The sequence below is a fragment of the Scyliorhinus torazame genome, chromosome 19 (genome assembly GCF_047496885.1).
Source record: "Scyliorhinus torazame isolate Kashiwa2021f chromosome 19, sScyTor2.1, whole genome shotgun sequence".
Lineage (NCBI taxonomy): Eukaryota > Metazoa > Chordata > Chondrichthyes > Carcharhiniformes > Scyliorhinidae > Scyliorhinus > Scyliorhinus torazame.
Window position 1 is genome coordinate 95216102 of NC_092725.1, and position 21795 is coordinate 95237896.

At 45.8% G+C, this 21795-nt stretch overlaps 1 protein-coding gene across 2 annotated transcripts in view; it reads left to right on the top strand.

Annotated features, from left to right (window-relative positions):
- Positions 1–7203: 7203 nt before the first annotated feature.
- LOC140396330 (anoctamin-4-like) overlaps positions 7204–21795 on the top strand; it is a 286419-nt gene continuing 271827 nt past the window's right edge. The window contains exon 1 of one of the 2 annotated variants that reach the window (XM_072484841.1): positions 7204–7511. In XM_072484841.1, the coding sequence (XP_072340942.1) occupies positions 7277–7511 (235 nt within the window). In that variant the 5' untranslated portion in view covers positions 7204–7276. The remainder of the gene's footprint in view (positions 7512–21795) is intronic. The other variant, XM_072484842.1, reaches the window with a different exon arrangement.

The following is a 21795-nucleotide window of genomic DNA, read 5'->3' on the forward strand; positions in this document are numbered from 1 at the left end:
TCAGCTCCATTTAACTTGGTTCAATATTGTTATGCTGCTGGAGAAAAAAAGCCATGGAATCATACACCAAAATATTGGACTTTAAAAAGACCCGAGTTTTATATTTTAAAAAGGACACAAACCCCAAAGATGGCTGAGAATGTGCAGTTAGCCACTGACAGGAAAGGCTGCAGAGTATTTCTCAAAGGGATAATGGAATCCCTCCTTGTGTTTTCAGACAAGGTACTTCCAAAAGCATTCAAAGACTGATTACCTTCCTCTGTAAAGACAAAAGACCATAACAACTATCTCATCTCAAAGACCCTGGGTAGAATTGCTTAGACGGACTGATGTCTTCTGGTTTTCTCTTGGTACACACAAAGAAGGGGTTAAAAGTTAGCTGAGAGAGAGCTTCCAGAGTTTCCCTGCCTGCTGCCCCGCTGTGCCGGTCTGTGTGTGTGTGTGTGTGTGTGCTGTGAGGAAAAGCAGTTGCAAGTTATCCACTATGAAGGTGTGTGATACAGTAACAGCAGTGCCTCTGGAAAAAGAAAATAATCATCTTTTGTAGGAATATCTAAAACTCTCTCTCTCTGACTGTGACAGTCAGCCAGCCAGCTGGTAAAAAGAACTGAAATCTCTCTACCGAACCACAGAACAGTTGAACCGAATAACCAACTATTTTCCCTCAGGTGTTAACTATACTGAAATCAATTCGTAAGAGCTGCAACACTTCATCACCTACTCCCCCAACTCACAAACTGTTCCGTATAACCTTTTATTATATTTACTTACTATTGGACTCAATTCTTATTCTAATCCATATGAATGTTGATGCATGTGTTTTACCATTTCTCCTTATCGTTTTAATAGATAAACTTATTTTAACTCAAGAAAGCCTTGTTAAATTGGCTCCTTTTTAAACATAACTATTGGTTCTGGAAAGGTATCCAAGGGAAAGGGGTAGATTAAACCTTGTTGCTACCAGCAGAGACTGGGTTGACCAAAGCCAGTCATCCCTCTCCTCACCTGAGTTTGTAACAATTTGGGGTTATCCCAGCTGTACACTGACAAATTGAGGGGTCTCACCTGTGTCAATAACATTTGGGGAACCTCACCTGGGCTGGACGTAATGATATCCCTGCCTTTACCCTACAAAGATCTATCAATCTCACTCGTGAATTTTCCAAATAACTCCCAGAATTCACGGATTTTTGGAGGGAGGAGAGAATTCCAGATTTCTATTACCTGTGGTATGAAGAAGGTATTATTCATCACCTCAAAGTTCTTCTCCAAGTCAGAAGCATCTTCATTCAGCTGTTCTATTATTGAGGGGAGTAGGTCAATATTTTGCAATAGCTAAACTAACAGCACCACATGGAATGCAATGCTACACAGAGAGGGTACAATATCCTTTAATGACATCTAGGATTAGTTAATCTGAATTGGTTGAAAAATGTCAGTCAGCATCTAAAACGATAAAAGACAGGTTAAGACACTGAGATCAATCCATTCCAGATATTACTTTGTCGTTTCAATCTACAGGTGTTGTGTAGTCGTTCACGATTGTTCACAATCTTGGTGTCCTATTTAATACCAAGATGAACTTCCAACATCTACTCCTCCTCACCACCAAGGTCACATACCTCCATCGGCAGAATATCACCTGAACCCATCCCTGCAAAAGCTCACCTGCTGCTGAAACTCTCATCCATGCTTCTGTTACCACGTGACAAAACTATTTCATTGCTTTCTTGGCTGGCCTCCAACGTTACACACACTATAAACCGAAGTTCATCAAAATCTCTACTACCTAACTCACACCAAGTATGATTTGAAATGAAATGAAATGAAAATCGCTTATTGTCACGAGTAGGCTTCAATGAAGTTACTGTGAAAAGCCCCTAGTCGCCACATTCCGGCGCCTGTTCGGGAGGCTGGTACGGGAATCGAACCGTGCTGCTGGCCTGCCTCGGTCTGCTTTAAAAGCCAGCGATTTAGCCCAGTGTGCTAAACCAGTTGTTGTGTTATTGCAATAATATAGTCACCCATCACTCATAAAGGATTGAGTAAACACATTGTAAGTTCACTTTTTAAAAAAATTTGGTGTACCCAATTCATTTGCTTCCAATTGAGGGGCAATTTTGCGTGTTCAATCTACCTACCTTGCACATCTTTGGGTTGCGGGGATGAAACCCAGGAAATCACGGGGAGAATGCACAAACACCACACAGACAGTGACCCAGAGCCGGGATCGAACACTGGGACCTCAGCGGCGTGAGGCAGTGGGGCTAACCCACTGCGCCACCGTGCTGTCCGTGGGTTCACTTTTAAGACTAGGTATATGAGAACAGTTATACATCGGTACAAATCCTGAAGACATCAGAAATGTGCATGTGTTCACTGCTCCAAGCAAAAGTTCAATTAAGAATGGCTTGCATGACACACTTCCCTTCTAGTGATGTCATGCTGCTATCCCATAAGGCATTTAACAACATCATTCACCCAATATAATTTGTATTTGCTGATTTACACTGGCTCCTGGTTCATCAATGCCTCAACTTTAAAATTCTCATTCTTGTTTTCAAATCTCTTCATGGCATTGCCCTTCCCAACCTCTGCAACCTGCTCCAGCCTGAAACCCTCCAAAATGTTTGTACTCCTTCAGCTCTGGCCTCTTGGACACCCTTGATTTTTATTGCTCCACCATTCGCGATGTGTTTCAGCCCTGAGCTCTGGAATTCTCTCCCTCAACCTTTCCACCTCCCTTCATTAGAAATTACTTCTTCAACCAAGCTTTTGGTCAACTGTCCTGACATCTCCTCACATGGCTCTGTGACAAATTTTGTTTGTTAACAACCCTGTGAAGCGGCAGGGGATGCTTTACGAACAATGGCACTATGTAAGTACAAATTGCTGTTGAATGACTTTTTGTAATTCAGTTAAGTTCACAATTGTTTTGGGGCCACCAGCCTGTTAAGAATTGGTAAATGATGCAAATTAGAAACTCCCTAAAATGTCCCATTCTCATTGCGCGCAGGGAGAAATGGGTGTACAAATCAAGGATTAATAATCTGAGCAAATATCTAGGGAGCCAGAACCTGAAAGAAGAAATTGACTTGTGGATAAAAGGTCCAACCCCTGTAGGCATTAATCTCTCTCAGTCTTTGACAGGCTCACTGTGTATTTCCAGCATTTTCTGTTATTTTCTATTTTTATTGCCTGGAAGGGTTCAGATCCTGTGACACACTTGTCAGCTGTGATTATTGAAAACATTTTCCCCAGTTTAAATTAGTTACTCGCTTAATTATGATTGATTTCAAACTCGAGTTGAAAGGCAGGGAAGTGACATGTTTGAAGTGTAATTACCAAATTAATTAAAGTTTCATCCTTGCCGGAAATTAACACATCGAAATGAAGAGCGGAAATGCAGATTGCTTAAAATGACTACATTTGCCTGAACAATTTTTTTACAGTTCTGTCGTAAGTGACTCAAATGTCTCCAAAAAATGTTTGCTTGGATGTATTGATGTCACAAGGGTTAAATTTTGTGGGACTGACTTTTCTTGTGGTGTGTCCCACCTCTTTGTCATATCTCCAGCGAAACATCAGCACATATCTCATTTTCACACACAAAAAAATCCATCACCCCCACCAAAAATTGCCAGAGTGAAGCAGAGCTAATGAATTGAAGCTGGAGGGCAGCATGGTGGCGCAGTGGTTCGCACTGCTGCCTCACAGCATCGAGGTCCCAGGTTCGATCCCGACTCTGAGTCACTGTCCGTGTAGAATTTGCACATTCTCCCCATAGGTTTCGGCCCCACAACCCTAAGATGTGCTGGATAGGTGGATTGGCCACGCTAAATTGCCCCTTAATTGGACAAAATGAATTAGCTACTCTAAATTTATTTTAAAAAATAAATAAATAAATCATGAACTGTGGCTGGACCCAGATCTGTATGAATTGGAGACAGCTGCACCTTAGAAATAGATCTGAAGGGAAACCAGAGTGTACTAGAAAAACAAATCTATCAGAACGATATCAATCCATGAATTTATATACAGTGAAATGGCAATGCCTCAAATTCAGATGACGCCAAATTCTGGTCAAAGTCGTCAACCAATCCCGTCGGCAGGATAGCAAATCCCATAGAACGATGCCTGTGATGAGCCTGTATTCCACAACGGTAACTCAGGATTGGCTGAACATGTCTATGTTTGACATATGACCGCACCAACTATCTCTGCCTTAAAAACACTCAGTGATTTGTCCTCCACAGCCTTCTGCGGCAATGAGTTCCACAGATTCATCACCCTCTGGCTGAAGAAATTCCTCCTTATGTCAGTCATCTGGTCCTTTCAGTCTGAGGCTGTGCCCTCAGGTTCTAGTCTTTCCTACTAGTGGAAACATCTTCTCCACGTCCATTCTATCTAAGCCTCTTAGTATCCTGTAAGTTTCAATGAGATCCCCCCTCATCCTTCTAAACTCCAACGAGAACAGACCCAGAGTCCTCAACCGCTCTTCATACGACGAGCCCTTCATTCCTGGGATAATTCTTGAAAACTTCCTCTGGACTCTCTGCAAGGCCAGCACATTTTTTCTTAGATAGGGGGCCCAAAACTACTCACAATACTCCAAACGGAGTCTGACCAGAGCCTTATACAGCCTCAGCAGTACATCCCTGCTCTTGTATTCTCGCCCTCTCGAAATGAATGCTAACATTGCATTTGCCTTCCTAACTGCCAATTGAACCTGCACGTTAACCTTAAGGAAATCCTGAACCAGGACGCCTAAGTCTCTTTGTGCTTCAGATTTCCCCATTTAGAAAATTGTCTATGCCTCTGTTCTTTCTACCAAAGTGCATAACCTCAAACTTCTCCACATTGTATTTCATCTGCCACTTCTTTGCTCACTCTCCTAGCCTGTCCAAGTCCTTTGTTCTGCAGACCCCTGCTTCCTCAACATTACCTGTTCCATGTATTTGTATCATCTGCAAACTTAGCAACAATGCCCTCAGTTCCATCTTCAAGGTTGTTAATATATATCATGAAGAGTTGCGGTCCCGATACTAACCTTTGCGGAACACCACTAGTCACCAGCTGCCATCCTGAAAAAGACCCCTTTATCCCCACTCTCTCCCTTCTGCCAGTCAGCCAAGCCACTATCCATTCCAGTACATTTCCTGAACACCATGGGCTCTTATCTTATTTAGCAGCCTCCTGTATGGTACCTTGTCAAAGGCCTTCAAGAAATCCAAATAGATAATGTTCACTGGCTCTTCTTTGTCTAACTTCTTCATTACCTCCTCAAGGAATTCTAACAGATTTGTCAAGCATGACCTCCCTTTCACAAAGCTGTGCTAACTCAGCCCTATTTTACCATGCACTTCCAAATACTCTGCAATCTCATCCTTAATAATGGACTCTAAAATCTTACCAATGACCAAAGTCAGGCTAACTGGCCGATAATATCCCGTCTTCTGCCTCCCTCCCTTCTTACACAGGGGACCCTCCCTGACTCCAGTGATTCCTGAAAGATCACCACCAATGCCTCCACAATTTCCTCAGCTATCTGCTTCAGAGTCCTGGGGTGTAGTCCATCCGGTCCGACCTTCTCCTCAGTGATTTTGTTTTTCTTCTCCTTAGTGATTTTGTTTTTCTTTATTCTTTTTAAACAAATTTAGAGTACCCAATTCTTTTTTTCCAATTAAGGCAAATTTAGCATGGCCAATCCACCTACACTGCACATCTTGGGGTTGTGGGGGTGAGACCCACGCATTCATGGGGAGATGTGCAAACTCTACACGGATAGTGACCCAGGGCTGGTATCAAATCCAGGTCCTTTGCGCCGTGAGGCAGCAGTGCTAACCATTGCACTGCCTTATTGCCCAACCTTCTCCTTAGTGACGGCCGCTTACTCTGCCCCCTGACTCTCTTGAAGTTCTGGTATACCACTGGTGTCTTTACATAGAATTTCCAGTGCAGAAGGAGGCCATTCGAACCATCTAGTCTGCCTCCTCCATCCTGCCCATAACCCAGTAACCCCACCTAACCTTTTGGACACTAAGGGGCAATTTAGCATGGCCAATCCACCTAACCTACACATCTTTGGACTGTGGGAGGAAACCAAAGGACCCGGAGGAAACGTACGCAGACACGGGGAGAACGTACAAACTCCACACAAAACAGTCACCCGAGGCCGGAATTCAACCTGGGATCCTGGAGCTGTGAGACAGCAGTGCTAACCACTGTGCCACCATGCTTTTCACTGTGAAGACTGATGCAATATACCTATTCAGTTCCTCTGCCATTTCTTTGTTCCCTATTATTACTTCTCCAGCCTCATTTACCAGTGGTCCAATGTTCTTTCTTGCGTCTCTTTTACCTTTTTATATATCGGGAAAAAACTCTTGCAATCTTCTTTTATATTATTGGCTAGCTTACACTCATATTTCATCTTCATCTTACAACAATGTCTGCACTTCAAATATACCTCAATGGCTATAATGCGCTTTAGGAAGTTCCGAGGCTGTCCAAGATGCTTCCAGACTCTGAGGTCAGAGTTGATTCGTGCAAAATCCTCACTGCTGACCAGAGAGAAGCAGAAGGGAAGGACTTAGAAATAGCACAGGAGAAAAGAAATGGCCAGGTGGTGGACGGGACTGCCAGTCAGGAATCAGCCTCGACAGCCACATCAGACCATGTTCAATCCAGATGTGGCATAAACCCTGGGTGCAGTCCATCATCTCCTGAGGGAGACAGATGCCAATGGAGTATTCTCTTTACAGCATCTTTTGAATCTAAACACTGTTGCCAACTTGCAGTTTAACCTCTTGTGGAGTCAGAGGATTTAAAGGGGGAAATCACCCTTTTTTTCATGAATAGCTCTCTCAAAGGGCCCACAAAGGCACAGAGGGCCGAATGGCCGCATCCTGCAGCTGCATGATGCTGGAATATTCGCAGGCAATAATATAATGGTGTTGTAGCCCGTTCAGACACAAGTTCAGCCCTGTGACTAACACTTGAAGCAAATATCTGTGCACCCTCTACAATAGACATGTGCTGCTCATGGCCAATTCATGCCCAAACCCGGATAGGAGGCACAGGCTTGCCCAATTCCCCAGGGCAGGGGAATGTCAATCTGCTCCACCACGTGTACAGACAGCGCCTGGATGCAGCTGGGCTGACATATTACACGAGTTTCAGAGACACTGCTCCAGCAGAGCCCTCATTGCGAGCGGCAGCAATGGGACTCGAGTGGCTTCAGTGACTCCCAGCCCGTGCTTCGCACTGCGCGAGGATGTGGAATTCTCCTCATCCCGGGACTGATGGGCACAGGAGTCCCAAACGCAGCCCAGCCATGAAGATCAGCCCGTTGTTCCCGAGCGCCTCGCTGGATCTAAAGGGTCCCAGGGCTGCAGATCGCCAAGTGTCAGCGCGGCAGGTTGGACAGCAGCCAGTGCGGGGGGAATCCCCGGCTTTGACACAGAGCCCGCCTGAAGTTAGATCCCGAGGGTCGTCTGTAACTGGACATGGTAAGGAATGTGACAGAGAGAGAGACCGAGAGAGATAAACTGACAGACAGAAGAACAAGAGTGTGAGAGAGAAATACAGATGGAGGGATGGAGCGGTGGGAAAGACTGAAATACAGAGAAAGACAGGAACACACTGCGGTGGGAGGAGGAGGAGGGGGGGGGAGGGGGAGGGGAGAGGCAGCAGGGGAAAAGACCCAGAGAAACGAATAAGACCAGGAGAGAGAAGAACAAAGAGCACAGAGATGGACAGAAAACAGACAGAGCGAGAGGCATGAAGAGACAAATAGGGAGCGAGGAATAAAATAGAAATAGCGATGCAGAAAGGGAGAAAGTCTAGAAAGAGAGAGAGAATGTGTGAGAGACAATCTATGTGGGACAGAAATAGAGAACTGAATTGGATCACTAATATTTTGTGTTGACAAAACAAGCAGCCAGCCAATTAGAGATGATAGCTGGAATGTAATCTTATCTGTACAGTAACTAAATAAGTGCAATTATACAGTGATTTACAACGGTTGAATAAAGCAGAATTTCAGAATTGTATTCACATAAACAGCCGCACGAAGCCCTGTCTCAGTGCCACCTAGTACTGTAATAAAAGACTTTACTTTAATGTCCTAATTCCTGGGTAGTCTTTAGACAGTTTCCATGCTATTGTGTTAAACGCAATGGTTAGCATTTCAAACGGTGCCAAGTATTTATTCGAGCATTTACATTGTTTTAAGTAGTCAACCTCGTATAACTGTCTTGGCAAAGCATGTCAATGACTAACTATTGCGTTATCCACCTGATAGGAGGGGCCTTCAACTGGTCTGAGTGTACAGTGTGTGTGGGTTTAAAGAGCACTTTAAATTTGATGGAACTGCCAATGTGTGGCTGGGTTGCGAATTGATTCAATAATTACCTCAAGGCACTGTTGAAATAAATGTTGCTTGTTTCATTTTTCCTGATTTCCACTTAAAGGGGAGAAGGTCGGACAGAGCCTTGTGGTGCTTCCAACAGTCCTGAATTAATTTGCTCAAATCCCATTGAGGGATTGAATTTTCAGTTTGGGGGTTTGGCAAACGCAGAGCTGATCTAACAGTCCTTCAGGATAGGTGACCTGTCACCCTTGTCCTGTGGAGTCTGACTGACTTGAAACACATGCTATGTGGTTGTCAACCAGGACTCTGGGCAACACTTTCTCACCCCTGAGTCAGAAGGCAGTGAGTTCAAATCTTACTCCAGGGTCTTGAGCACGAACATCCGGGCTGGCACTCTAGTGCAGTACCGAGGGAGTGCAACATCATCAGATAGGCGTTCAGAAAAGATGTTACACTGTGGGACCTGACTGCCCTCTCAGGTGGGCATTTAAAATATCCCATGGGTTGAGCTTTACAGCCCCGTCCTGGGCCATACAATGCCATACAATGTGGTGAACCATTCACTGATTTCGGCAAAACCCAGGGGAATTCTCTACCCTAGAGGGCCATGGAATCTCAGTCATTGAGTATGTTTCCCGAACAGGCACCAGAATGTAGTGACTAGGGGCTTTTCACAGTAACTTCATTGGAGTGTTAATGTAAGCCTACTGTGGTAGTCACCACTGTTATATATCACATACGAGATGTAATACGGTAAGGCTCCTGTACTACAGCTACGGGGGTAGATCCCTGCTTACTGGCTCCGCCCAGTAGGCGGAGTATAAATGTGTGTGCTCACCGAGCTGCAGCCATTTCGGCAGCAGCTGCAGGAGGCTACACATCTCAGCTTAATAAAGCCTCGATTACACTCTACTCTCGTCTCGTCGTAATTGATAGTGCATCACCTACTTGTGACAATAAAGATTATTATTATAAGGGAGAGATTGGTGGATTTCTGATTAACAATATTGTAAAGGGTTATGGGGATAGTGTGGGTAAAATGCATTGACGTGTCCGATCAGCCATAATTGTATTGAATGTTGGAACAGGCTCACTCTGCCACCTGGCAATATTTTGACGTTCCTCCAAACCTACCGAGTTTTTGTTCACCTACCCGAATATTTCAGGTGGAATTCTCCCAAAAATGACTATGTGTAATTGAGGGCGAGAAAATCAGTGTGATGCCAGTGTGATTTGTATCCTGATCTTCCCCCACTTAGTCATTTTTTTGGAGAGGGGCAAGGTCTAAATATTGGCAAGACTGGCTTCATAAGGACGCTCCTACCTCAAAGTGACAGTTCAGGCCCCCCACCACCCCCCCAACATCACCAGCATCAGGGCTTCAGTGTTCCCCGCCCCTTCATGCCCAGCGTCAGGCACTCTTCGGCACCTCACGCTTGGGTTTTGGGGCTCTCCCGCTATTTTCCCAGCATAGCAGGATTTGGGCCAGGTGCAACACGGTTAGAGATTCACACACCGCATGTGACTTAGTCAAAACGACTGCAACGGTTCAAGAAGGCAGCTAACCACTACCTTCAGAAATAGAAATGGACAAGAAACATTGGCCTAGTCAGTGACACCTACCTCCTATGAATGATTGAAAAACGAGTGTTGAACATTCTATGCTGAAACAGCATGGGTAATGGTTTAGTGAGCTGAAAAATTGATATTCCTACAAGGAAGAAGTACAGATGGACCTGAATTTTGGGGATATATACACATAAGCCCAAGGTAAATATATAACATTACACAAGCTTTCAGAAACAGATAGGTGTCTGATTTCACTCTTTCAAGGTCAGTTGCCTGCTCCATTAGTCAGTATGTCATTAGTCCTATGAAAGGCACTGTGCTGAATATATTGTGTATTAGACTGGATTCATTGTGTAGTTTAGAAAACCAGTTATATGGGAAATAAAACATTACAATAATTTTTTCATTAAAACAAGCGCTAGGGGGCGATTCTCCGATATGGAGGCCAAGTGTTTGCGCCGTCGTGAACGCCGTCGCGTTTCACGATGATGCGAACGGAGCCCGGGCATGACCTATTCTGGCCCCCACAGGCGGCCAGCACAGTGCTGGAGCGGTTCACGCCGTTCCAGATGGGCGCCGCTCCAACCCGCGCATGCGCAGTCAGGGCAGTCCAATCCTGCGCATGCGCAGTTGGGCCGCGCCATCCTGCGCATGCGCGGGGAACATCTTACGCACGCCGGCCCCTCACCAACATGGTGGCGGTGTTCTGGGGCCGCGCACGGAAGGAGGTTGGCCCGGTGGGGGAGAGGCCGGCCCGCCGATCGGTGGGCCCCGATCGCGGGCCAGACCCCATCGGAGGCCACCCCGGTGAAGGAACCCCCCTCTCTCCCCCACAGGCCAACCCCCCCCCCAGCATTCCCGCAGAGTTCCCGCCAGCAGCGACCAGGGGTGGACGGCGCTGTCGGGAACCTGTCGTGTTGTAACGGCCGCTCGGCCCATCTAAGAATCGCCGCTCGCCGGTTCTCCGAGCGGCCCGATGCGAATCGCGCGCCGCTGGTTACCGGGGGGTGGGAGAATAGCGTGCAGGGGTCGGGGCGGCATGGCGCGATTCGCGCGGTGCCCCGGCGATTCTCCCACTCGGCATGGGGGGGGGGGGGGAGAATAGCGCCCTACGTTGGCACCTTGGCTAAGTTAGTATCACAATTTTCTCGGAATTAGATTAGAATTACCAATTCCACCACGAACCTTAGCATAGAAAGTACTAGAATGATCCAGCAAGTCAGTCAGCATCAATAAGGTGATAAGATAGGTGATAATATTTCAGCTTTCATTAGAGGACTTTGATATGACTATAGTTCCACATAGGCTGCATGTGAATGATGCCAGTGTTATTCAAAGTTTCCTTGCTATCGTGTACCTCCCTCCATCATCACCAAGAGAAATACACTGGCCTGCAATTTACTGCTTATCTGCATTCAGAAAGATGTCCAGATCTAAATCAAACACACGACCTAAATGATAGTGCAGATTTGGCAGACCCAGCTAACCACTTCACTATCACACATAGACCAAAGTTCAAGTATTGGGAAAAGACTGTTATACTTTCACGATAGAATGTTTAATTTCCTCCATGTCCCCTCTCTATTTCTGCAACCACTACCAGCTCTACAATCCACCGAGATCTCTGAGCTCCTCCATTTCTGTTTTGTGCATATCCCAAATTGCCTTCAATTCACTTCCAGCAGCCTAAGCCCCGAGTTCTGAAGCTCCCTTCTTAAACCTCTCCAACTCTCTTCCTTTGAGGAACTTCTTGAAACCTGCCAAGATTTTATTCATCTGCCCTCATATCTCGAGCGGCTTGGTGCCAAAGTGACTGTAGTGCTTCAAGAAGAAGGCAGCTCACCACCACCTTCTGAAGGGCAATTAGAGATGGACAATAAATGTTGGCTTTGCCATTGACATCCACCTTTTATGAATGATTAAAAAAAACATCCTGTGCTTTAAGGCATGGGTGATGGTTTAGTGAGCTGACACTCTGATAGTCCCACATGAAATATATATGAATTGGATTTGGTGCTTTGCACAATCCCGATAGATTGTAATCTAGTGAGATGCAATTGACTTTGGTTGGATGGGTGCATTTTTGGATCTAACCTTCAATCAAGTTCTGCCATTGCAGGAAATTCCAGGCCACAAAGAGTATAATTTGTTGCCAGCGGGATCTTACTTTGTGCAAATTGGTTACAGTGCTTACAACAATTCCCACAATTATGAAAATATGATCCATTGATTGTAAATCAGGTTGGGCCCTCCTGAGAATTTGATAAAAGGCTTCATAAACGTATCTTTTCCGATAATCAATGCAATTTTGTTTGATTTCAGAACTCAATGTAGCACAAATTACATTCTTGACTCACAACTTCCACCCACCCATTCCCCATATGTCTACAGACTAGCAAAAACCATCATTACTTTTTCAAGGAATTTGGACAGATTTTAAGCCAGGGATGTGGGGTGGGCGTTGGGGTGGGGGAGGGGCAGTGAAAGAACTTCTTGTTCTAGCATCCGCAATATTTTGCTTTTCGATTCAATAACATGTTGGAATTCATTGTGACCTTGAGGAGAGGACTGAGTTTTGTAGTAATATATTCAGCAGGATGAGAGAAAACTATGTCACATTCTGATTACCTGAAACTCTGTGGAAATATTGTGTCTGCCCGTTATTAGACTTCCGCACTCACTGTTGGGAGGATGGGAGCAACTCCTGTTGTGCAACAGAGCTACAGACTCAGGTTTTTTTACATTAAAAGACAGAATATTTTGGGTTATGCCACGTTCAGGGGGATTTTAGGCACAAAATGAGAACCAAACAATCATCCAGGCTTTTTATTTTTTGATGTGAAAGCAACTGTGTGGATCTTGTTTTAAATATTGTAGATCATGTGAATTCCATTTTGAATTTTGGTTATCCAACCGAAGCTTCATTTAAATATAAATTAATTGAACGTGCATCGCGACTTCTGACTGTTGATATGTTTGATAAAAGAATCACAGGTATTTTACCGAAGGCACAGGGAACTGTGAGATCAGGTTCATTCAGACGTCTGTAACATTATCGAAGTGCTGTTATGGTTGAAACTACCAGTTAGGCTGTTGAAATGAATATTTGTATAGCAAATGGGAAATTCATGGCACCAGTTTGACCAGCTTCAATCTACAGTGTCATAGTCAAAGAGTTATCAAATTTTACAGCACAAAAAAAGACCCTTCAGCCCATCATCGCATCTTCACTGGCCATCACACACCTAGCTATTTTGATCCCAGTTTCCAACACTTTGTCCATAGCCTTGTATGCTATAACATTTCAAGTGCTCATCTAAATGCTTCTTAAATGTTGTGAGGATTCCTACCTCCACCACCCTTTCAGGCAGTGAGTTCTAGACTCCCACCACCCCCTGTGTGAAAAGGTTTTTCCTCAAATCCCCTCTAAATCACCTGACCCTTACCGTAAATCTATGTCCCCCGATTATTGACCCCTCTACTAAGGGTAACAGTTTCTTCCTGTCTATCCTATCAATGCCCCTCACAACTTTGTGTACCTCAATAAGGTCTTCCCTCAGCCTTCTCTGCTCGAAGGGAAACAACCCACCCTAAGCAGCCTCTCTTCATTGCTGAAAAGCTCCAGCCAGGCAATATCCTGGTGAATCTCCTCTGCACCTTTTCTAGTGCAACTATATCCTTTCTATAATGTGGTGACTAGAACTGCACACAATACTCTAGCTGTGGCCTGACAAGTGTTTTATACAGTTCTAACAAAACTTCCCTGCTCCTATATTCTATGCCTCGGCTAATACAGGCAAGTATCCCATATGCCTTCTTGTTCTTTATTCATCCCTTGCATTTGGATTGTTTGATATATGCTCCTGTGAAATGGCTTGGCATAGTTTGCAATGTTAAAGGCACTGTTTAAATGCAAGCTGTTGTTGTTGCCGCCTATATGTTTAGCCCAGCCAGAGGGAATAACATGTTTTCTATGATAGTTGCTAAGGAACTTTAGGGGTGTGACTTTGGGATAGTGCATTCTGATCCCCAATGGATGCAAATTAAAATCTATCCCCCCAAAAAAGACGTATCTACAAATCTCCAAGCCAACAAAGTTATTTAAGAGCAATCGGGACTGGTCTTATTCCTATCAGAGGAACATCAAGACACTTTTTACATATCATGTCGCCTGTCGTTGGAGACTTAAATTCTATTTCTAAATGAAACAGCGAAGGATTTGGAGCAGCCACCCTTGGATTGCTAAAACTCAAACTTTTGTTCAACATTTCTTGCTTATGTAAGGAGCACAAAATACTTTTGAAGTGAAGTCACTATAAGAATTGTGGGAGACAAGTTGCGCAAAGCAAGATCCAACAAATAGCAATGTGATAACATGCAGATAATCTATCTTGAGTGATATTGGTTGAGAGATTAATGTTGGTCAGGACAATGGGGAAATTGCCCCTGCTCTTCTTCAAAATAGCACCTTGGGATCTTTGACACCTATCTGAGAGGGCAGTCAGGGCCTGAGTTTAATGTCTCATCCGAAAAATGGTACCTCAGGCAGAGCAGCATTCCCTCAGTAGTAGCGGCAGCCTAGACTATTTGTGTTTAAATCTGTGGAGTGGAACAATGAAGCCAAAAATGCTCGAACCAGAAACAAGAGTGCCACTTGTAAGACAGTCCTACCAATGCATCAAGGTCCCATCTGATGAACATAAAACGCATAGAACAATTTGTCACATGAAATCTGAATAAGTTGATGCATTTTATTCCTAAATTTATTGACAAATATTTATTACCCACAATCTGCAGGATAAAATCACAGTCAGCTGCAATGTTTCGTCTACTTATTTCGATTTCAGACAATTAAGTACGTTTGAATTCACTGTTGTAATGTATGCAATTTTAAAAAGAAGCAAATATATTTATAGTGAATAATGTATGAAAGACCAAACTGCAAAATCAGTGACAGGTCAATCAATACCGATGTGATTTGATTTTAATGGTTATGTGATTGGATTCCAGTAAGGTAATTATCTCAACCTATTCAGACGTTTGACTTTGTAACAAAGGTCTTAATTGTAGATAAACACAAGTCCCGTCCCTATCACATCATGTAATTCTCCCTCCTTCTGTTTATAATGTCAGGTATTCAATCAAAAGAAATAATTAAGGCTAATCGCCTCTCGTTATTCAATGCAAAGGAACCTGATCAGAATCAGGTTTCACACACTCAACCCCATGGAGCTATGCAGTTGGTGATTTGTACTATGCACTAATTGTTTTCTGGGAATTTACAGGTTTGCAGGTCAGTGATTTATTTACAAGAGAGCCAGAGGGGAGAGAGAATCAGACCAGATCCTCTGAAATTGGATTCTATATTAAAAAAATATGTTTTCCAAGATTGCGCCGGAGTGTGATGATTCTCTGCGATCTCTTCCCTGCAGATCCTCTTCCTACATCTTTTATAATCGGTATTATCGTATGATCTACAAGTATTAATTATTATTGTATGTTCCATGTATTTATGTATGGAGTGATCTGCCAGGACTGTACGCAGAATAATACTTTCCACTGGTACCTCAGTACACGTGACAAAAATCAATCAATCAATCAATAAATCGATATGAAAACTTTTTAAAATAAAAACAAACTCCCCTCCTCTTTGAATTGTGTAACAGAATTTTTTTCCCATATCCATTGATGGGATGTGGGCGGCACTGGCTAGGCCAACATTGATTGCCCGTCCCTAATTGCCCTTAAACTGAATGGCTTGATGGGGCATTTAAGAGTCAACCAGATTGCTGCGGTTCTGGAGTCACATGTAGGCCAGACCAGGTAAGGATGGCAGATTTCCATCTCTGAAAGGCATGGGTTTTTAACAACAATTGACAGGTTTCATGGGCATCATTTAAGTTATAATATTCATAATTCATCATTAAACATATAATATTTAAGGATTTTAAATTTCACCGTTTGCTGGTGTGGGATCGGAACCTGAGTCCCCAGAGCATTAGCCTGGGTCTCTGGATTACTAGTCCAGCGACAGTATCACTACTCTATTGCCATTACATCTATTTGAGAGGATAAGCAAAGCCTCAGTTTAATATCTCATCTGAAAGAAAGCACCTCTGCTAATACAGCACTCCCTCGGTGCTGGCACTGGGTGTATCAGCCTGGAGTTTGTGCATTTGTGTCTGGAGTGGGACTTGAACCCTTAACCTTCCAGTACACTTTGTTACTGATGGGCCTCACCATGATTGTTCTTTGGGTGACAAAGGAGAAAATATTAGTGTGAAGGGGCTAATTCCAGCAGTATGACTTTGTGCATTTAACTGGTGACTCTGCACCTATATGTCTTTATAGACTATAGCCCTCATAGAAGTTTATTTCATCCTACCACTGACAGGTCTCAGTGTTTCTTGACTTGGTTTGCTCCATTGACGGTAACCATAAGAACTAGGAGCCGTCATAGATCATATGGTCCATTGAGCCTGCTCCACTGTTCGATAAGATCATGGCTGACTGTGGCCTTAACTACATTTCCCTCTCTGCACCTCATAACCCTTGGCTCCCTTGCCAATCAAAAACCTATCTAACTCAGCCATGAGTATATTCAACGATTCAGCTCCACTGCTGTCTGGGGAGGAGAATTCCAAACACGAATGAGAGAAAAAAAATTTCCGCGTCTCCATCTTAAATGGGAGACCCCTAACTTTTAAACTGTGACCTCGTACTTCTAGACTTCCCCACAAAGGGAAACATCCTCTTAACATTGACCCTGTTGTCATGATATTCAGATAAACATCATGGTGCAAACACACATACACACTGATGGACAGATCAACGGACCAATCAACATACATGCAACATCACAGCCAATCATAAGCAAGAGCACATGCACTATAAAACGGGGAACACCACAGTTCCCGCTCATTCCAGCAGGAGACAGCTCAGGGCACAGAGCTCGCAGCAAGCCACTCAGACATACATCATGTGCTGAGTGCCTCTCTAAGATAGTGCTAGGGCTGGGTCCACAGGTTAAAGGATAAAGAACGAACCACAGTCATAAGTTAACAGATGTTGTTATTGATAGTAATAAAACAGAGTTGTACCATCTACAACTGTGTTGGTTCGTCTGTATAGCGGAACACCCAACACAACACCTATCAAGTCCCCTCAGGGTCTTATATATTTCAATCAGATCACCTCTCATTCTTCGAAACTCCAATCAGTAAAGGTCCCACCTGCTCATCCGAAGATAACGGGCTGGATTCTCCATTATTGAGACTATGTCCCCACGCCGGCGTCAAAACGGTGGAGTTTTACTTCTGAAAATCCTGGATTAAAGGGACACGGATTCACAGGCCTGCAGAGGGCTAGCAGGGGCCTGGAGTAAATCTCCCAGCTTTTGCAGCGGATACGGGCCCCCGCACTTCCGGCGTTTGCGCACGGCGGCGGCCTCCAGCGGCCGAGCCGTGCTCCAGGGCAGACTTGGACCATGGAGGTAGACCCACAAAGGAGACCCCCTGATCAGCCGCGCGCTTGACCCTCAAGTCACGCACAAGCACTCCCCAGCCGCCTATAAGGCCACACCTAACCTCCGATCTGCACGTCCCCAACCAAGACGGCCGCGGACTGAGTCCACGCGAGTATCCCGACTGGCTGGACCAGGTTAGTTCCACGCCGTCAGGACTTCGGCCGGTCGGGGGCGGAGGATTGCTGAGCGAGCCTCTGGCAATGGCCCCAGGCAGCGCGACGTACTCCCCGGTGATGTTTCGGTGTCCGGAGAATCGGTGAACCGGGACCGGTCCCGATTTCTGCGTCAAACTAGATTCTCCACCCTGGCGCTGGCTGCGATTTCGGCGTCAGGATGCGGAGAATCCAGCCCAACCTTTTTTCATCCCAGGAAGCAGCCCAGTGAACTTTCCCTGAACTACTTTAAAAAAAATTTAAAGTACCCAATTCATTTTCCAATTAAGGGGCAATTTAGCATGACCAATCCACCTACCCTGCACATCTTTGGGTTGTGGGGGTGCAACCCACGCAAACACAGGGAGAATGTGCAAACTCCAGACGGACAGTAACCTGGGGCTGGGATCAAACCCAGGTCCTTGGTGCTGTGAGGCAGCAGTGCTGACCACTGCGCCACCGTGCTGCGCCTCTTTAAACTACTTTTAATGAAATTATAACCTTTCTTAAAGAGACAAAAATTGTACATAGTGAACTCAGTCAATAGTGAGTCCAACTAGGTATTGTTTGGATTCTCCCTGTCCAGTCTGGGATCCAGCTGTGTATGTGCAATAGTGTGCAGAAATGTGAACAGAATCAATTTCACTGAGGCTAGAGGTGAGCCTTTCTTTTGGGGATGACAGTTTTGCATCTGCCTACTGATGCAGGCATAATGTGTGCACCTTTCAAAGAACCTCCCTGAAACCTTTCAATAGCACTCTGGAGAAACCTTATAAGTTTGTAAGATACAGGAGCAGAATTAGGCCATTTGGCCCATCAAGTCTGCTCCGCCATTCTATCATGGCTGATATGTTCCTCATCTGTTACCTACAATGCTACAGACCAAGAGCTGGTGTGCGTAATCAGACAGAGTATCTCCTCCCTAGAACACATGACTTAGGAGCGGAGTAGGCAAGTTAGCCTCCTGAGCCTAACATCCTCAATGTGATCATGGCTGATCCCATCCTGGCCCCAACATCACCTTCCTGCCCGTTCTCCATCATCCTTCAACCTGTTACCAATTAAAAATCTGTCCAGCTCCTCTTTAAATTTACTCACTGTCCCTGCATCCACCGCACTCTGGGGTAGCAAAACCTTGATGAACAAAGGCAATTTTAATAATTTCCTAAGTGTCACCTCTGTCATGACAGTCGACGATGTTGGCACGAGGATGCTCCACAACGTACAACTAACTAGGTAAAAGCTATCATCGCCATAGTCCCAGATGGCCATAATCTTCTTTCCCATTTGAGGGGGAGAACTGACTGATGGTGATTTAACCTGAGGATCACCACACCTCAGGCGAGCGGCAAGGCTGAGAAGGCGGGGCTTCAAGCCACAACTAACTACGGGAACATTGAACTGTTTAAAGAAGCCATGATGTGGAGATGCCGGCGTTGGACTGGGGTGAGCACAGTAAGAAGTCTTACAACACCAGGTTAAAGTCCAACAGGTTTGTTTCGATGTCACTAGCTTTCGGAGCGCTGCTCCTTCCTCAGGTGTTTAAAGAAGACCTGTGTTCTTTAAAGAACTACCAAAAAAGACACTGATCAAAAGATTGCAGATACTGTCAAGAGACTCCTTCTGGAAAATTCCTATGTGGATTGTAATGGCAGAACTTCCAGAGAGGACTCGGAGTTTTGCACCTAGTAGAGTGTCAAGGCCTACCTTTGACCTTTGAAAGGAGGGCATGGAAAATTAAAAAGGTTCGACTTTAATTCCCTGTGTTCTGCGAAGACAATGGAAACTTCCCTCCCAGCCATCTACACCTCATTCGGCACCCTGTTGATTTATATCTCAGAATGCGTGAAAAGATTTCTGAGGTGAAGCATAATGGATTACTGACATGAGCCATGTCAATCCCCCCTTCCAGGAATGCACAGAGAAATTAGTTTTAAACTACCTCTGAAACCTGGGGCGGGATTATCCGACCCAGCCAGGGGGCATCGTGAATCCCGCCCCGCCGCTCCGACGGCGGCTGCCAAATTCTCCGATGCCTGTTTTCGGGCGGGGGCGGGGATCACACTGCGCAGGTCGGGGGGCTGTTAGCAGCGCCCTCCCTCCAGTGGCAATTCTCCAGGCCCCGATGGGCCAAGTGGGCGCCCGTTTTCAGCCAGTCCCGCCAGCGTGAAATGGACATGGTCCATCACGGTGGGACCTGGCTTGTAGGCTGGCTAGGTGAGTCCTCGGGGGGGCGCAGGGGGATTCGGCCCCGGGGGGGGGCCCCCACGGTGGCCTGGCCCGCGATCGGGGCCCACCGATTTGCGGGCGGGCCTGTGCCGTGGGGGCACTCTTTCCTTCCGCGCCTGCCTCTGTAGGGCTCCACCATGGGCAGGGCGGAGAAGAACACCCCTGTGCATGCGCAGGAACATGTCGGCCGGACTGCGCATGCATGGTACGACGCCGGCGGTTCTGCGCATGCGCAAACTCGCGCCGGCCCTTTGGCGCCGGTTGGCGCGGCGCCAACCCCACCGGCGCCGGCCTAGCCCCCGGAAGTGCGGTGGATTTCGCACCTTCCGGTCAGCCCGACGACGCTGGAGTGGTTCGCGACGCTCTTGGTGCCGGCGTAGGGCCATCCAGCCAGTTGCGGGAGAATCCCACCCCTGCTGTTGGGCAGAGCAGAAAAACAATGACAAAGAGGCAAAAAGGACACACTTGTGTCTCCCCATCTCTCTCTCTCTCTCTCTCGCTGATACCAGTGTCTGTAACAAATGGACCGCAAACAGGACAGTCTTTTAAGTCAGGATTTCTCTCTTGCCAGAGGCAAGTGTGTTCAGAATAATAAATAATAACTTTTATTGTCACAAATAGGCTTCCACAAACACAGCAATTGAGCCACTGTGAAAAGTCCCCAGTCGCCACATTCCGGCACCTGTTCGGGTACGCAGAGGGAGAATTCCGAATCTCCAAATGACCTAACAGCACATCTTTCAGGACTTGTGGGAGAAAACCGGAGCACCTGGAAGAAACCCACGCTGACACAGGGAGAACGTACGGACTCCGCACAGACAGTGACCCAAGTCGGGAATTGAACCCGGAACGCTGGCACTTTGAAGCAACAATGCTAACCACTGTATTACCGTGCCACCCTAAAACTTTTATTGTGGCCAATCAATGGAGTTGCAAAGAGGGGAGCCAGCTCATTTCTCCTCATCCTGTTGTAACACCTTTTATAACGATTGGTTCCAACTCCATTTGGAGTCACTGTGTTCTGCGCACTGTACCTCAGGAAGATTATTTGGGGCAGCACGGTAGCATTGTGGGTAGCACAATTGCTTCACAGCTCCAGGGTCCCAGTTCAATTCCGGCTTGGGTCACTGTCTGTGCGGAGTCTGCACATCCTCCCCGTGTGTGCGTGGGTTTCCTTCGGGTGCTCCGGTTTCCTCCCACAGTCCAAAGATGTGCGGGTTAGGTGGATTGGCCATGATAAATTGCCCTTAGTGTCCAAAATTGCCCTTAGTGTTGGGCGGGGTTACTGTGTTATGGGGATGGGGTGGAGGTGTTGATCTTGGGTGGGGTGCTCTTTCCAGGAGCCGGTGCAGACTCGATGGGCCGAATGGCCTCCTTCTGCACTGTAAATTCTATGACAATCTACGATTATACTGACCAAGGAGCCATGAAGAGAGGGCAGAGGAGGTGTGGGAGGGGTGAATTCAGTGCAGATTCAGATTGTTAACATATATAAAATTGTTTCATCATGAGGAGAGGCTGCATAAACTAGGCTCCTGTTCCCTTCAGTTTAGAAGGTTTTAAAAAATATATATGTTTATTAAGAATTTTTCAACAAAATTTTCAACCATACAAACCGCCCCCCCCCCCAGTAACAAAAAAAAAAGAAAAGTCGTATAGCAAGACATAAACATATCAATTCAACATAGTACAGATGTACATTGGATTCCTCCCGCACATATCGACTTTCCCAAACGTTTATGTATTTTCTTGCTCAAGTGCCCCTAGGAAAAAACCCCTTCCCCGTCCACCCTTCTTCCCCCCCCCCCGAAAGAGATATCCCCCCTCCCCTCCCCCCCCCCCCCCACTCCCCTTCCCTCCCCTGGGTTGCTGCTGCTGCTGACCGAACTTCATCTAACGCTCCACGAGATAGTCGAGAACGGTTGCCACTGCCTGTAGAACCCCTG